The following is a 13,740-nucleotide window of genomic DNA, read 5'->3' on the forward strand; positions in this document are numbered from 1 at the left end:
CTCTTTACATTAACTTACATTGAGAGTAAAGAATGTTTTTGTCCTCTCCTGTAAAGTCACTATTTTGGAGATATTTGTTTTTTTTTTGGCAGTGATGATATATGGGTCATTCTACTGAAGTGGTTCAAAGTCAGAGTATTTGGGCTAAAATCCTTTTGTTTTGACCAACTCTACCTTAATTTTGTTTATTTTATCAAAACATATTACCGATCGTTCTATTTTGACACTGCTAAAATAATCATAAAACTACCGAAACTTTACCAAATATTTCAGAAGTGACTGTTTCAGTAGTAGCAATTTTGAGTAGTTTTGAGAATGATTCAAAAATGTTAGCCAGTACATGACTAGCGAACATAGCTTTGAACAAGTGTACACATATAATTGGTATCATATTATTTTGCCTAAAACTCAAAATGTTTACTTAAATGCATATTAAGTGTTTCAGTGGTGACTTCCTTTCTTACTGTTACACACTGATTTTCAGACTTTGGGACAATTTTACTTAAAAAATGGGAACTAACTGGTCACCATGTGGCAATGAGGGTCAGAGATGCAGTCTCACTTCCTGCTCTAAATTGCAGAGGTGTGTAGCATTTTTTGATTATATATATATATATATATATATATATATATATATTTTAATTAAACTCATGATACAAAGTTGGGGCACTGTGCAATATATAAAAATAAAAACAAAATGCAATGATGTGCAAATCGCTTAAACCCTATATTTAATTGAAAATTGTACAAAGACAACATCAAAAGTTAAAACTGAGAAACGTTTTTTTTTTGTTTGTTTGTTTTTTTTAAATATTTGCCTATTTTGAATTTGATGCCAGCAACACACTTCAAAAAAGTTGTGACAGGGGCAACAAAATACACAACAAAATTAGCATTTAGTGTAGTGCTAAAAAAAACACCTGGTGGAACATCTCACAACTAATTAGGTTAACTGGAAACAGGTCAGTAACATGACTGGGTATAAAAGAGCATCTCAGAGAGGCTGAGTCTGTCAGAAGTAAAGATGTGGAGGGGTTCACCACTCTGTGAAAGACTGAGAAACAATTCAAGAATAACATTTCTCAGTGTAAAATAGGAAAGAGCGTGAAATCTCTGGGGACAAGGCCAAAAACCAATACTGTTCACTCACTCCTCCCCTTTGACACATCATTGTTAGCAAGCAGCTCAACACAGTCACAGCATGTCACATACAGAGACCCAACAGTGTCCTAGTTAATCTGTTAATAAAGTTAGAGGGAAAATATATTTTATTTGAATATAAAAATATAAAATATCCAATTTGATTTCCATTCCACCAGTGGAATGGCCCCTGGGGGGCTGAAGAAGGAGGCTACAGTTATTGTAAATTGGAAGTCAAAATTTCTTAAAGGGGAACTAATTTTTCAAAAATTTTACATAATTTAAAGGTTGAGACGTAAACAAAGTCAACGTGATAAAGTTTTGCCTAAAACGTCTTGTTAATCCATTTGTTTTAATTCATTCATGGTGGAGGGGTACACGTAGGTTCCCAAAGAAAATGTATTTTTCAGATTTTTCATTCTTTTTTATTATCATCAGCCTTACATATACAATCTCATAAGACACGCGTAGATTCACTGGTGTTGTAGACATGGCGACAATTAACAGTTTTACATCGTCACTCTGAATGACTGCTATATCATGTATATCTTAACCACCAATCTGTGCAGAAATTTTGAAACATTTCCCCTTTAAGCGCTCGGCAGCACATTGAGAAACGCGATTCGAAAAGACGGCGTAAACCAGTAGGGGTTCCGTAGTTGACGTTTCCCTCTTGGCGGCTAAATGCGAATGTAAACACTGAGCGGAGAACCATGGAGGAGGAAAAGCGGAGCTCCGCGACAGAGCCCAGTTTATCTGACTCTGGTAGGGCTAGTGGAGGTGCTAATGTCTCGGCACAGGCAGCTGGCCGCGAGAACGACTCGGTTAAGTCCGGTGAAGCCGAGCCGCGGCGGAGCAGACTCCGAGTCTTCAACAAAGTGATGGAGAAAAGCCTCCAGCGGCTGGTGGCGGATTCGAGGTTAGTTCACTACAAATCTCCTCTTTCTGCTCGTTTACGGCCGCCTCAGCAACCTGATTAGAAATGTCTGTCTTTTCAATTTAAATCAGGAGTCCATAAGATTATATTGATTATTTTTAATAAGGCGTGGCCACGAATTACTATATTGAGGTTATGAGAAGCTTGTCCCCAAAATCGAGCCCCTGTCTCATTAGCCATGGTCCCTTCAGAGAGAGCTCTTTAACTGGAGAACATAGCTTTGATTTCTGTGCTTATTCACAAAGTGAGAAATGGGACACCCAGGGCTTTACAAGATATATGTTGATGGCGATACATCATATCATTCTGTGCACCACAAATTGTAGAAAATACTAAGTTAGAGAAGTAATGTTTAGTTCTGCTAGATTGTGAGTTAATACATGTCTTTATGCCCACTTACTGCATTGTTCTGCCTCCTTTTCTTCCTCTGTGTTGTCAGTTTCAGCAGGTTTGCACACTCTTTCCATCCTCTGTGCAAGCAGAACCCCCAGATGGCCGAGGTCATCCACAAACAGTTCATCAGTGACCTGCAGAAAGCCATACAGGTGACATTTACATACTTTCTTTCCACATTTAGGAAAAAATGAGCATTTACCACTACAAAAGCATGAATGTGTTGATATTAATTATTGTACTGTGTGTGAATAATTGTGTTATACATATATGTATATATGGCATTTCTAAAGTAGAAAGTAGTTTACTATCAGTGTATGCATTTGTATCCATTTAGTTAATTTGTGTGTACTGTATTTGGAGGGACTGGCAACCTGTCCAGGGTGTTTCCTGCCTTTCAACCAATTAGACTTCAGCACCAACTGCAACCCAGGAGAATATTATATTAAAGTTTTTCCCTGTATTTGTGCATCTTTAAAAGTAGGTTTAGCTTTGATGAATTTTAATGTAGTCTGCATACAACACCTAGGTTACCTCTACAGGCCTCCGTTTTTGTTTACCATATAATAGATTTAAACTTAAAAAAGGCTAATCTACATTTTCATTTGATTTATTTGTTCTTTGTTTTTGTATACAATTACTTAATTACAATAGTTTTTCCAAAAAAACAAAAAACATGCAACGATAATGCTAGATCCCGCTAGCAGCCCTGGGGGTTTAACAATGGTGTGTTGATGCCAGGCTAAAAGTATTGTACATTCAGTTGCCCACGCTGGGTTTAATAATCTTTATGGCATCTCTAGTCCAAAAAACACAGATAATTAAAGCTTGTAACGGACATTTAAGTAACATGTCTCTTACTTTGTGTGTTGCCTTACTTTGAATATGAGCTAGGACCTATTTGCTAAACTAGTCAAACCTCATTCTTAGATAGATTATGTTTAGAATGCTTTGTTTTTGGGCTGTTTAATTTATGTACAGTAGTTGTGATTGCAGTCATGTATGTATTCAAAGGATCCTGCAATTTCTCTTCCTTTTTCTGTTTAAATCAGGCATCACAGGATTTTTTTTTGTGGTTGGGGAAACATTGTAAAAGTCCAGCTATGACGTGCATCAATTCATGGTCTTTATAGTAAGAATCGCAGTGCATCTAAGAATCGATTCTTGGGAGACCAACCCAAACACCTCAGCATAAGACAATTAAATGGTAGAGTAGTGAGGAGGGAATGTTCAGAAGAATTTAAAGTATATTCTCTTGTGTAGATGTAAACAAACATTTGTTGACCACAACAGGCTAACTATCAGTATGAATACTGTTTTCTCTATAATGATCCTTATAAATCATTACAGTGATTTTGGGAAACAAGGCTAATGTATAGCTAACCTGGAGCTTATGTGTGCAGGAAGACATAAGCAATGTGATTGAAGAGGGGAACCTGGAGATGAAGTTGGAGGAATTGGACAAACTGGAGGAGCTGGCTAAAGATACAACTAAGCCGGCCTGGTATGAACAGAAATCAGTCTAGATCCTCCTTTAGGCTTCACAACATGTTACAGACGTCTCAGGTGTTGATGTGGTTATCGACTGGAAGGACTGGGAAACAATAATAAGATTTAATTGTGCTAGGCGATACATCGTCTTTACCATTATGTATCCATAGTGATGTTACCCAGTGATACTGGTTTTTCACTTTTGTTTCTGGGTGCATGAGGTAGCTTTCAAAATACAGTTCAAAATACATGAGAACTAAATAAATGGTATTAGTGTGGGTGTGTATAATACAATGTAAGGTTCCCTTTGGTGTAATTTTAAGAAATTAAACCAAGTCATGTCAGGTCCAAATGCTCCAATTAATTAAATACTACTGACTGTCAAAACCGCATGTCATTCGCTTACAGGTTTCAGTACTGAAGTAGTCAGTCTTAGAATCAGTGAGCCTATAATGTTTGTTCTAAAATCTAGACTGGTGATTGGCTCTCCAAATTACTCTCCGATTCCTAATCAGTCTGTTGTGATCTGTACATACACCCACTTCCAGCACCTCACACTAGTTTCTGGTTTTTGCCACACCTGCTTTTCGGTTTGTACCTCAAAGACGGTATAGAAAAGTATCATTCATGAATCGGTATCGAACTCGGTACTGCAATCATAGTGAAAACAGTAAATTATCACCTGGCTGATTTATGTCATTGTGTGTTTGAAACCTGCAAAACATACATACACTGTCTGCCTAGATTAGGGTTACTCTAACCCTAACAGTGTCTCTAAGTTTTAACCTCTACATGTGTTCTACAGGCGGCCCAGTGGCATTCCTGAAAAGGATGTGTGTAGTGTGTTGATACCGTATCATCAGGGGCAGGAGGAGTACATGCGCAGAGAGCTGAGGAAACTGCAGAAAGAGAACGCAGCCCTGGCTGACAAAGTGCTGGCCGGCCGAGAGGCTGTCGCACACACCGAGCAGCGCATCGCTGCAGCAGTGGACGAGTGGAAGGTTAGAGAGAGATCACAGTGTTAACGTATTGTTAAAGGGGCATTCCGGCCTAAAACCAGAATAGCTTACCTTCATTTATCTGGACTAAAGCTCCTCCCACCTTCAAGACACATCATCAGAAGAGAGTTTTCCTAGACTTTAAGTAAGAATACTGCAGCGGCACCACAAGCAAGCATGTTCACAACAGTGGTTCCAAAATATTCCATGTAGCTGAATCAAAATCAAAATGAAATGACAAAATGATTAATAAGTTTAGAGTTTTTGTGTATATGTGGAGCTGGGGAACAGGGGAATGAGTATGAATGGTCAGACAAAGGTTATAATGAATGGGTCCTAATTCTTACCCCACTTTTATACTTTTTTTCTCTGCAGGCATCTGTTGCTGATTTGGAATCGTTCGTCCTGTCACTTTGTCCATCTGAAAATTTTGAGTCTCTTTGATCTGTGGACTAAAGCAACTTTTAAATAGTTAAACCTTCCATTTTATTAATAATTTTTTTAATAAAACTTTTTCTGTTTTATACTGTTTACTGTTATGTGTTCAATTAAATATTACCTTGCTGTTTTGTCTCTGTACTTTGTCTCCTTTTTTTTTTGTTGATCTTTTAAAACAACTTTAAGATTGTTGATCATAGGGCTGCGCAGTATGACAATATATATCGTTATCATGATAAATTATGTCAGAATACAATACAATACAATATGCTTTTATGAACATAGCATGGATATTGTCAGTACTTGTAAAAACATTGACCAACTTCATTATAAAGAAAAATGAGTCCTGTTTAACTGGATTTACGGCAACACAATATGCAAAATAAAAATTGTTCACAGTTTTTGACAGTATATTTTAAGATGTAGCACTACTGATTTTTTTTTCTCTTCCAACGGATCAGAGTTCTGAACAAAAAAATATGATTTTTTTTTTTAAGCATTGTTAATTATTTTTGCCATATCGTCCAACTAATTGATTACTTCTAGAACAGTCTGCAAACTTTATTTCAGTTCTATTGGATTATTTCAGAAACAGCCTGGATTTTTAGGAGAGCGACAAAAACATTTATGTAGTTTTTAGAGTCAGAACACAAACAGTGGAAGGTCTCTATACATACGAATGGATTCTAAGTGCGCCTCTATTAACTTTATTACGTCACCGCCTTGTGTTGATAATGTGCAGTGAGCAACCGAGCGGTTGATACAACCAGTACTGAAGGAGCTCTCACGTTTATATTTATTGTTCGGATAAGTATTTTGTACCCTTTTTATTTTAGTCATGACGGAAATATTTTCTACTCTCTTTGGTCAAAGTGAGGCTCAGGGTCCTCCAGGCCCGGCCGCTCTGGGCTTCGGGCCGGGAAAACCACCGCCTCCGCACCCGCAGACTCAAGCTCCAGTGCCGCCTCAGATCCCACCACAGCCCGGGGATGAAGGGCCTGCAGCTCGGAAGCCGGGAGTCATGAACGAGCCTTTCTATTTATTGCGAGAACTGCCTGGTAAATAATATATTCGTCTTGTGACAGTAAATCTGGGAAACTCACAGATGCTCACTACTTGAACGAGGCTTCTTTTTAGTCAGCTTCTTGTTCGAATTTTCCCGTTCCACCTTAAATAGTGCAGGAGTAATATTGTGGCACCCGGGACGCCAGGACGTAACTTCAGTTCCATTTAAGGTGGAACGGAAAAATCTGAACAAGAAGCTGACTTCAACTTCGTCAATACGTTTTTAATAAACAGAGCTTTCGTATTCAGTACCTAGCCAAGTTAACAGTGCAAGCCGTGGCTGGACTGTGTGTCCATTAACTTTCATTACTTTTGTTTGCGTTTGTTTCTCAGCTGGAAACGATTTAACAGGAAACACAAACTTGATAACGCACTACAATCTGGAACATGCTTACAATAAATTCTGCGGCAAGAAGGTGAAGGAGAAGCTGAGCAACTTCCTACCAGAATTACCAGGTAACTAAAACTGGTGAAGTGGGTAACTGGGATGTGAAGCTGGTGTTAAAGGGATGCCTGTTTATTAAGACAGCCCACATTTACACCGATCAGCCATAACATTAAAACCACGTCCTTGCATCTACACTCCGTGTTCATTTTATGAGCTCCACTTACCATGTAGGAGCACTTTGTAGTTCTACAAGTACAGACACAGAGCAGGTACTATTTGGGTGGTGGATCATTCTCAGCACTGCAGTGACACTGACGTGTTAGTGTGTGTTGCGCTGGTACGAGTGGATCAGACACAGCAGTGCTGCTGGGGTTTTTAAACACTGTGTCCACTCGCTGTCCACTCTACTACCTTGTAGATTTGAAGTTAGAGACAGTAACTCATCTGTTGCTGCACAGTTTGTGTTGGTCATCCTCTAGTCCTTCATCAGTGGTCACAGGACGCTGCCCACAGGACGCTGTTGGCTGGATATTCTTGGTTGGTGGAATATTCTCAGTCCAGCAGTGACACTGAGGTGTTTAAAAACTTCGGCAGCACTGCTGTGTCTGATCCACTCATACCAGCACAACACACTCACGCACCACCACCACGTCAGTGTTACTGCAGTGCTGAGAATGATCCACCACCCAAATGATACCTGCTCTGTGAGGGTCCTGAGTAAAAGGGAAACAGATAGTAGAACTTTAATGTGCACCTGCATGGTAAGTGGACAATAACTGTAGTAAAAAGGAAGTGGTTTTAATGTTATGGCCAATCAGTGTATATTCTTTGCAAGCTCCAAACACACTTAAAGAGTTCTGATCACCTGGCTTGGGTGTGTTAGGAGATACCTGATGTGTCCAAAAGTTAGTGAATACTCGCTCTTCCAGTGTTTCTTTTGAAATGAAGAGTATTAATAGGGACTTTAATCTTATGTCTAATCTAATGTTAGAACATTGTTGTGAGGATTTGATTGTTACTGATGTTGGTTGATTAGTTGTGGATCACAAAGCCCACAGCTCATCCCAATCTTGATGAAAAAGTAACAGCTAAGGTGTTGGTTCAGCTGGTCACCCAGCATAGTAATGGAGGATGACCAGCGTACCAGCATCTGAAACACAGAATATTCTGGTTTTGCCAGTGAGCAGCTATGCTGGTTTGTGTTGCTGTTTCTAGCAGGGAAGGTCTGGATAGACCTCCATTACTCCATTACTCAGTACTGGGGGGGGCTTTATGCCCTCCAGCCAACACCTGTCAGCAAAGAGGGACCCTAAAAGTAGCTGAAATTACAAATTAGAAGGGAGGTCTGAATACATTTGGAAGTATAGAACAAAACAAATACATGGACTGGCTGATACTGAAAAGCCTTATGATGTACACATCAAAGTGATATTATAACACAAGTCAAAGTCGATATTAATTGTATAACTTCTGATTTTCTTTGTTCAGGTATGATAGATTGCCCAGGCGTTCAGGATGGCAGTTCTCTTCGCTCTCTAATAGAGAAGCCTCCAGTCTGTGGAAACTCCTTTAGCCCCCTGACCGGAGCGCTACTGACTGGCTTCAGACTACACACTGGACCGGTACGCATACACTTAATCCATGCTGCAAGACAAATGGCTTCAAATTGTTTTATGTCTCACTTCTGAAGCTTCTTGCTTTTAAATGCTCAAAAAGTGTACCTGTATAAGTGAGCAGGGCACAAACTAATATAATGTTTGTTTATTTATTTATTTATTTATTTTGTGGCTGAACAGGTTCCAGTACAGTGTGCTTTTTTATTTCCATAGTAACCTCACCTGTGGATTTTAACAGCAGTTAGACATATTTTTTGAGATTTACTCTGAAGACTGTTTTTTGTGCCATAAAACTAACTTCTGCATCATTAGTGTTCTTTAACTGTTATACTGTATGTATGGGTCACAGAATTCACATCTGTATTGTTTTTATCATCCTCTCAGTGGCTGTAATATAGCACCATTTCAAAGCATGTAAACAGTTTACAGTGAAAGCTGGCCAGGCCAAATTACAACAGTGTTACAACTAAGCTGAGCAGAGTAAACAAAGAGAAGTGTGGTGGTTTGTGTCCTGCATTTCTCTAGTATCTCTGATGAGTGATTTGCAAATGTCAATAGAGGAACCTGTATTGAATATCCCTGTGTGTCTGCTAGCTTCCAGAGCAGTACAGACTCATGCACATCCAGCCTCCAAAGAAGAAGAGCAAACATAAACACAGACATCATCGACCTCAGGACCCCATACCTCCAGGTAGCACACAAATAATTACATGCTTAGCCATTGTACAGTCATGTTGTGAGTTTAACAAGCATACACACAGGCTAACATTCGTGATATTCTATGAGCAGAGACGCCGTCAGACATTGACCCCAAGAAGAAGAAGAAAAAGAGGGATGATGACCCTGAGCGCAAGAAGAAAAAGAAGGACAAGAAGAAGAAAAAGGTGAGGGGAGTGACTCAGCTAAACTTAGAGGCAGTTTGAGGTGGAACTGGCATGTCTGTAAAAAATAAAAGGGCAATAAACAAATATATGTATTTATACTATAATTATATAAGCACATATATCTGCATATCATAACTTTAAATGTCAGGTAATGCAATTAGGATTTATTCCAAATAATTTTGGAGCATTTCTGTTGGTCTGCTTATCATGAAATTTTCACACATTGTAAACAACAGCTGGTATTCTCGAATTTTACCCACATGTACGCATATTACTGTACAAGAGTTTTAGGCACCTGGCACAGCTAGTATGAAGAAGATAGTAATTTGAGCAGTGAGTATTTATTTGTGCAGAATAACACTAATATTAGAAGAATTAGAATTAATACAAACAACATTAATACAGTAAGTTTAATCAACTGTGTTGGTAGTGGCATTTCACAAACCTCTGTGGTGGCTGGGGATGTCCAAAAGACATCTTGAACCAAACTTTGTTATTTAGGTCATAAGAGACCAAAAAGTAAGATTTTTTTTGTTACCTTTTATCATGTTTACCATTATTTGCATTTATGCTACTGATGTATGGTGTTCTTACAATCAAAAGAACATTTTCTGCTGAATTAAATGGTTTTACACAAGACTTTTGCACAGTACTATTACTATTACTATGTGTATATGTGTGTTTATACACCAATCAGACATAACATTAAAACCATCTCCTTGTTTCTACGCTCATTGTCCATTTTATCAGCTCCACTTACTATGTAGTTGTGGTTCTGCAATTACAGACTGTAGTCCATCTGTTTCTCTACGTACTTTGTTACCCCACTTTCACCCTGTTCTTCAATGGTCAGGACCATCGCAGACCAGGTAGTATTTGGGTGGTGGATCATTCTTAGCACTGCAGTAACACTGACATGGTGATGTTGTGTTAGTGTGTGTTGCGCTGGTCTGAGTGGATCAGACACAGCAGTGCTGCTGGAGTTTTTAAGCACCTCAGTGTCACTGCTGGACTGAGAATAGTTCACCAACCAAAAAAAATCCAGCCAACAGCATCCTGTGACCACTGATGAAGGACTAGAGGATGACCAACACAAACTGTGCAGCAGCAGATGAGCTATCATCTCTGACTTTACATCTACAAGGTGGACTGACAAGGTAGGAGTGTCTAACAGAGTGGACAGTGAGTGGACACAGTGTTTAAAAACTCCAGCAGCACTGCTGTGTCTGATCCACTTACACCAGCGCAACACACACTAACAGGCCACCACCACGTCAGTGTCACTGCGGTGATCCGCCACCTAAGTAATACCTGCTCTGTGGTGGTCCTGTGGGGGTTGTGACCACTGAAGAACAGGGTGAAAAGGGAGAAACAAAGTATGCAGAGAAACAGATGGACTACAGTCTGTAATTGTAGAACGACAAAGTGCACCTATATAGTAAGTGGAGCTGATAAAATGGACAGAAGGTGTAGAAACAAGGAGGTAATTTAATGTTATTGCTGATCAGTGTACATAGATATATAGTCTGTATTACATATATTGGCCTGTTTAGCCTTATTAGATCATCCACATTATACCTTTTACAGCTGGATGAAAAAAACTTTGAATTTAACAACTATTAGACCAAAACTTTTAAATGTAAAGGTTTATAGTGCTTATAAAGCTTCTAGTGAAAGTTAATTTTATAGTATGAAAAAACTTTGAACAGTATCAGCTAATTTTGCGAAAGCTACAGTGTTCTGCTATGAAATTTCTTCACTGTTTATCCAGTGATTAATATTATATTTCAGTGTTTACTATATGTAATTCTTAAGATTGTTTGTTAGTTTTGAAGCCTCAGGAAATATTGTAATTTCAGCCTAGGCCATATTGCCTAACACAACCTTACTGACATCCTAAAAAAATAAAAAATTTACATCGGGTAAAACCAGATTAGTTTCCAAAGAAATGATAAGATAGATATCAGGTGTTGTTGTCTGTTTATTAAAACAAATCTGTGAACTGTTTTATATTAGGCAATGAGATCTTGATGGTGAAATATTAATTATAGCTATACAACAGTTAGTTCTGATGGGCCAATCTCATTGGTTGAGAAGCGTTCTGTAATTGCGGTTTTGCATGTGCTGAAGTAGAAACTTAGTAACTATTAGCTACAGCTTAAAGTGAGTAGTTACACAACAACCATAGCTTTTTTCACAATAACTATATTGTGCTGAGCACTGGTTGCTAAGTAACAAGTCACTTTATGCTACAGCAAACCGATACTAGGTTTCTGCTTTAACACATACAAAACAGAAAATGAATACATTAGATAACTTCTACAGATAATATTTGACCTACAGCACGTTTGGTCACATTCTGAAGACGTATGACAGCAGGACTAAACCTAAACCTGTCATGGCTTTTCAGTCGGTAACTGTGACAGAACAGCTAAATAAACTGGAATTAGCCAGAAATGAAACAAATACAGTTCGGTCAAACAAGATGGGCTGTGAAATGCATTCCAGACTGATTGGAACAAAACCACATTCAAGTTAATCTGGCAAATATGAAAAGCTGAACTGAACCTGATGCTGTGGCAGTTCTGTGGCTCTATCTGTAACACAAAGGGTTACTTTTTTCGGTAAAAATTGCCACTATTACAGCACATTTGAGATAATGCTGGGGGCTTTTTTGCTTTTTTTTATTTTGCAGAGCAGTTATATGAAAGCAGTAGAACTCTAAAATACTTGTGTGTTGTCATGAATAACATAATGGCTGTAAACTACAGTAGTGGCATTTGGTTCATGCCTGTAACAGATTCACAGTCATAATGTTATTTGAATTTCAGCCAGCTGTTCTTTAGATGTAACTACTGTGTGACCTGAAGCTGCTGTGATAAGGGACTGTGGTACTAATACAAATATCCTTTCTTTTCCTCTCACTCTGTTTCTCCCTCTCTCTCTCACAGAATCGACACAGTCCTGATCATCCTGGTATTACTGGTTCTCAACCCAACAGCAACAGCCTGAGATAGATAGAGACAGTTTTGTGTGTTTGTGTGTGTGTGTGTGGGTGTGTGTGTGGGTGAGTGTGCGCATGTGCTTTGTGGCTGATATTGATTGAATCTGGTTGTTACAGATCAGTTCTATTTCCACCTCTATTTTCTCTTCATCATTCAGAATGACTCAAATAAATTTTGTTATTGTAAAGCTCAGCCTGTCTGTGCTTGGAGAGAAACCAAATGTCAACAGTGAATGCAGCAGCAAAGAGCAAACACTAGAGGGCAGTGTTGGACAGAGTATTATTGCAGATAACGAGGAGTCTGTTTTAGATTGTGTTGAGGTTGAGGGAGGCCTTCTATTTTGAATAAGCCCACTAGTTTGCTTGCATCCCTTTTCTCCCCAAATAGAAGTAAATTAATGAATCAAATGAAGTGGTTCAAACAGAAAAATGGTTCACAGCTGGACTAGAGCTTGTCATAAACATGATAGAATATCGGACTGACAGAATGTGAGTCTTATAGACAATATGCAGAACTGCAATGAAAAAGTGTGAAACCTTTCCTTCAAGGTTTAAGTTTTGCATGTTTAAAACCCTCTAAAATTATACCTCGTCCTTTTTTCCACTGGGCATTCCAGTTTGTACATCCTAATGGAATTTTTTGCAGATCTTTTCTTGACCACTTCTTGAGCATTCCCTAAAAAGACGGCAGTAAATGATAGAAAGCAAGGTTTTTATTTATCAAGTAGCTCAGAATGTGTGGAGGGACCTACTTAATATGTACAAATTGCCCAGTTACTGAAATCCATTAGTTTTATTAATTTTTTTTTATTGTTACACATGAATAAAGGTATTTTTTGAGGACAGGGTTTTTTCACACAAGTTGTTGTTATTATTAGAATTATTACCTATTATTAATGATGTTACTGAAGTGTCAATGTAAATACTCATCTTTCCTAATAATTTTTTAATCTGACAACATGCTACTACTATTATGTGCATTTTCCTTTTTAATATGCTTCTTTATGCACATTACAATATATAAACACATTTGACTAAAAATTGTATTTGCATAAAATGAAGCCTACAGAATATGTAAACAAAATGTTTCTGTACGAAGGTTGAACCTTCCTTTATATCAAGGCCTTCATTTTGTGTATACTTGGCTATGCCACCGTTGGAACTTGCCAGCTTGAACTGCAAACAACTTAAAATGTCTTAATTAGAAAAATAATGGCTGCACTGCACTCGGTACAAAGAAAAACCACTGAACCTTAAAACCTACAGAACTGTGCTTTTCACCACAAATATCAAATATTTACAAGGAATAATTAAAACAGTGTTATCATCTACAACACTCCTGTGTTCCTATTAGTTCTGACAGAGATCTTCAAGTAATGATCAGCA

General features: G+C 38.3%; 2 protein-coding genes across 2 annotated transcripts; both read left to right on the forward strand.

Annotated features, from left to right (window-relative positions):
* Nucleotides 1-1,807: 1,807 nt before the first annotated feature.
* On the forward strand, nt 1,808-5,538 carry si:dkey-6i22.5 (polyamine-modulated factor 1). Its single transcript, XM_036567862.1, has 5 exons — nt 1,808-2,059; nt 2,517-2,622; nt 3,874-3,974; nt 4,767-4,962; nt 5,335-5,538. Exons 1-5 carry the CDS (start codon nt 1,854-1,856, stop codon nt 5,401-5,403), a joined length of 678 nt encoding a protein of 225 aa, XP_036423755.1. The 5' UTR covers nt 1,808-1,853; the 3' UTR covers nt 5,404-5,538.
* Nucleotides 5,539-6,107: 569 nt separating this feature from the next.
* On the forward strand, nt 6,108-13,685 carry med19a (mediator complex subunit 19a). Its single transcript, XM_036568817.1, has 6 exons — nt 6,108-6,455; nt 6,796-6,918; nt 8,339-8,472; nt 9,061-9,157; nt 9,256-9,350; nt 12,302-13,685. The coding sequence occupies exons 1-6, from the start codon at nt 6,236-6,238 to the stop codon at nt 12,365-12,367; spliced, it is 735 nt and encodes a 244-aa protein (XP_036424710.1). The 5' UTR covers nt 6,108-6,235; the 3' UTR covers nt 12,368-13,685.
* The last annotated feature ends 55 nt before the right edge of the window (nt 13,686-13,740 follow it).

This window comes from Colossoma macropomum, unplaced genomic scaffold, assembly GCF_904425465.1.
Source record: "Colossoma macropomum unplaced genomic scaffold, Colossoma_macropomum, whole genome shotgun sequence".
Taxonomy (NCBI): domain Eukaryota; kingdom Metazoa; phylum Chordata; class Actinopteri; order Characiformes; family Serrasalmidae; genus Colossoma; species Colossoma macropomum.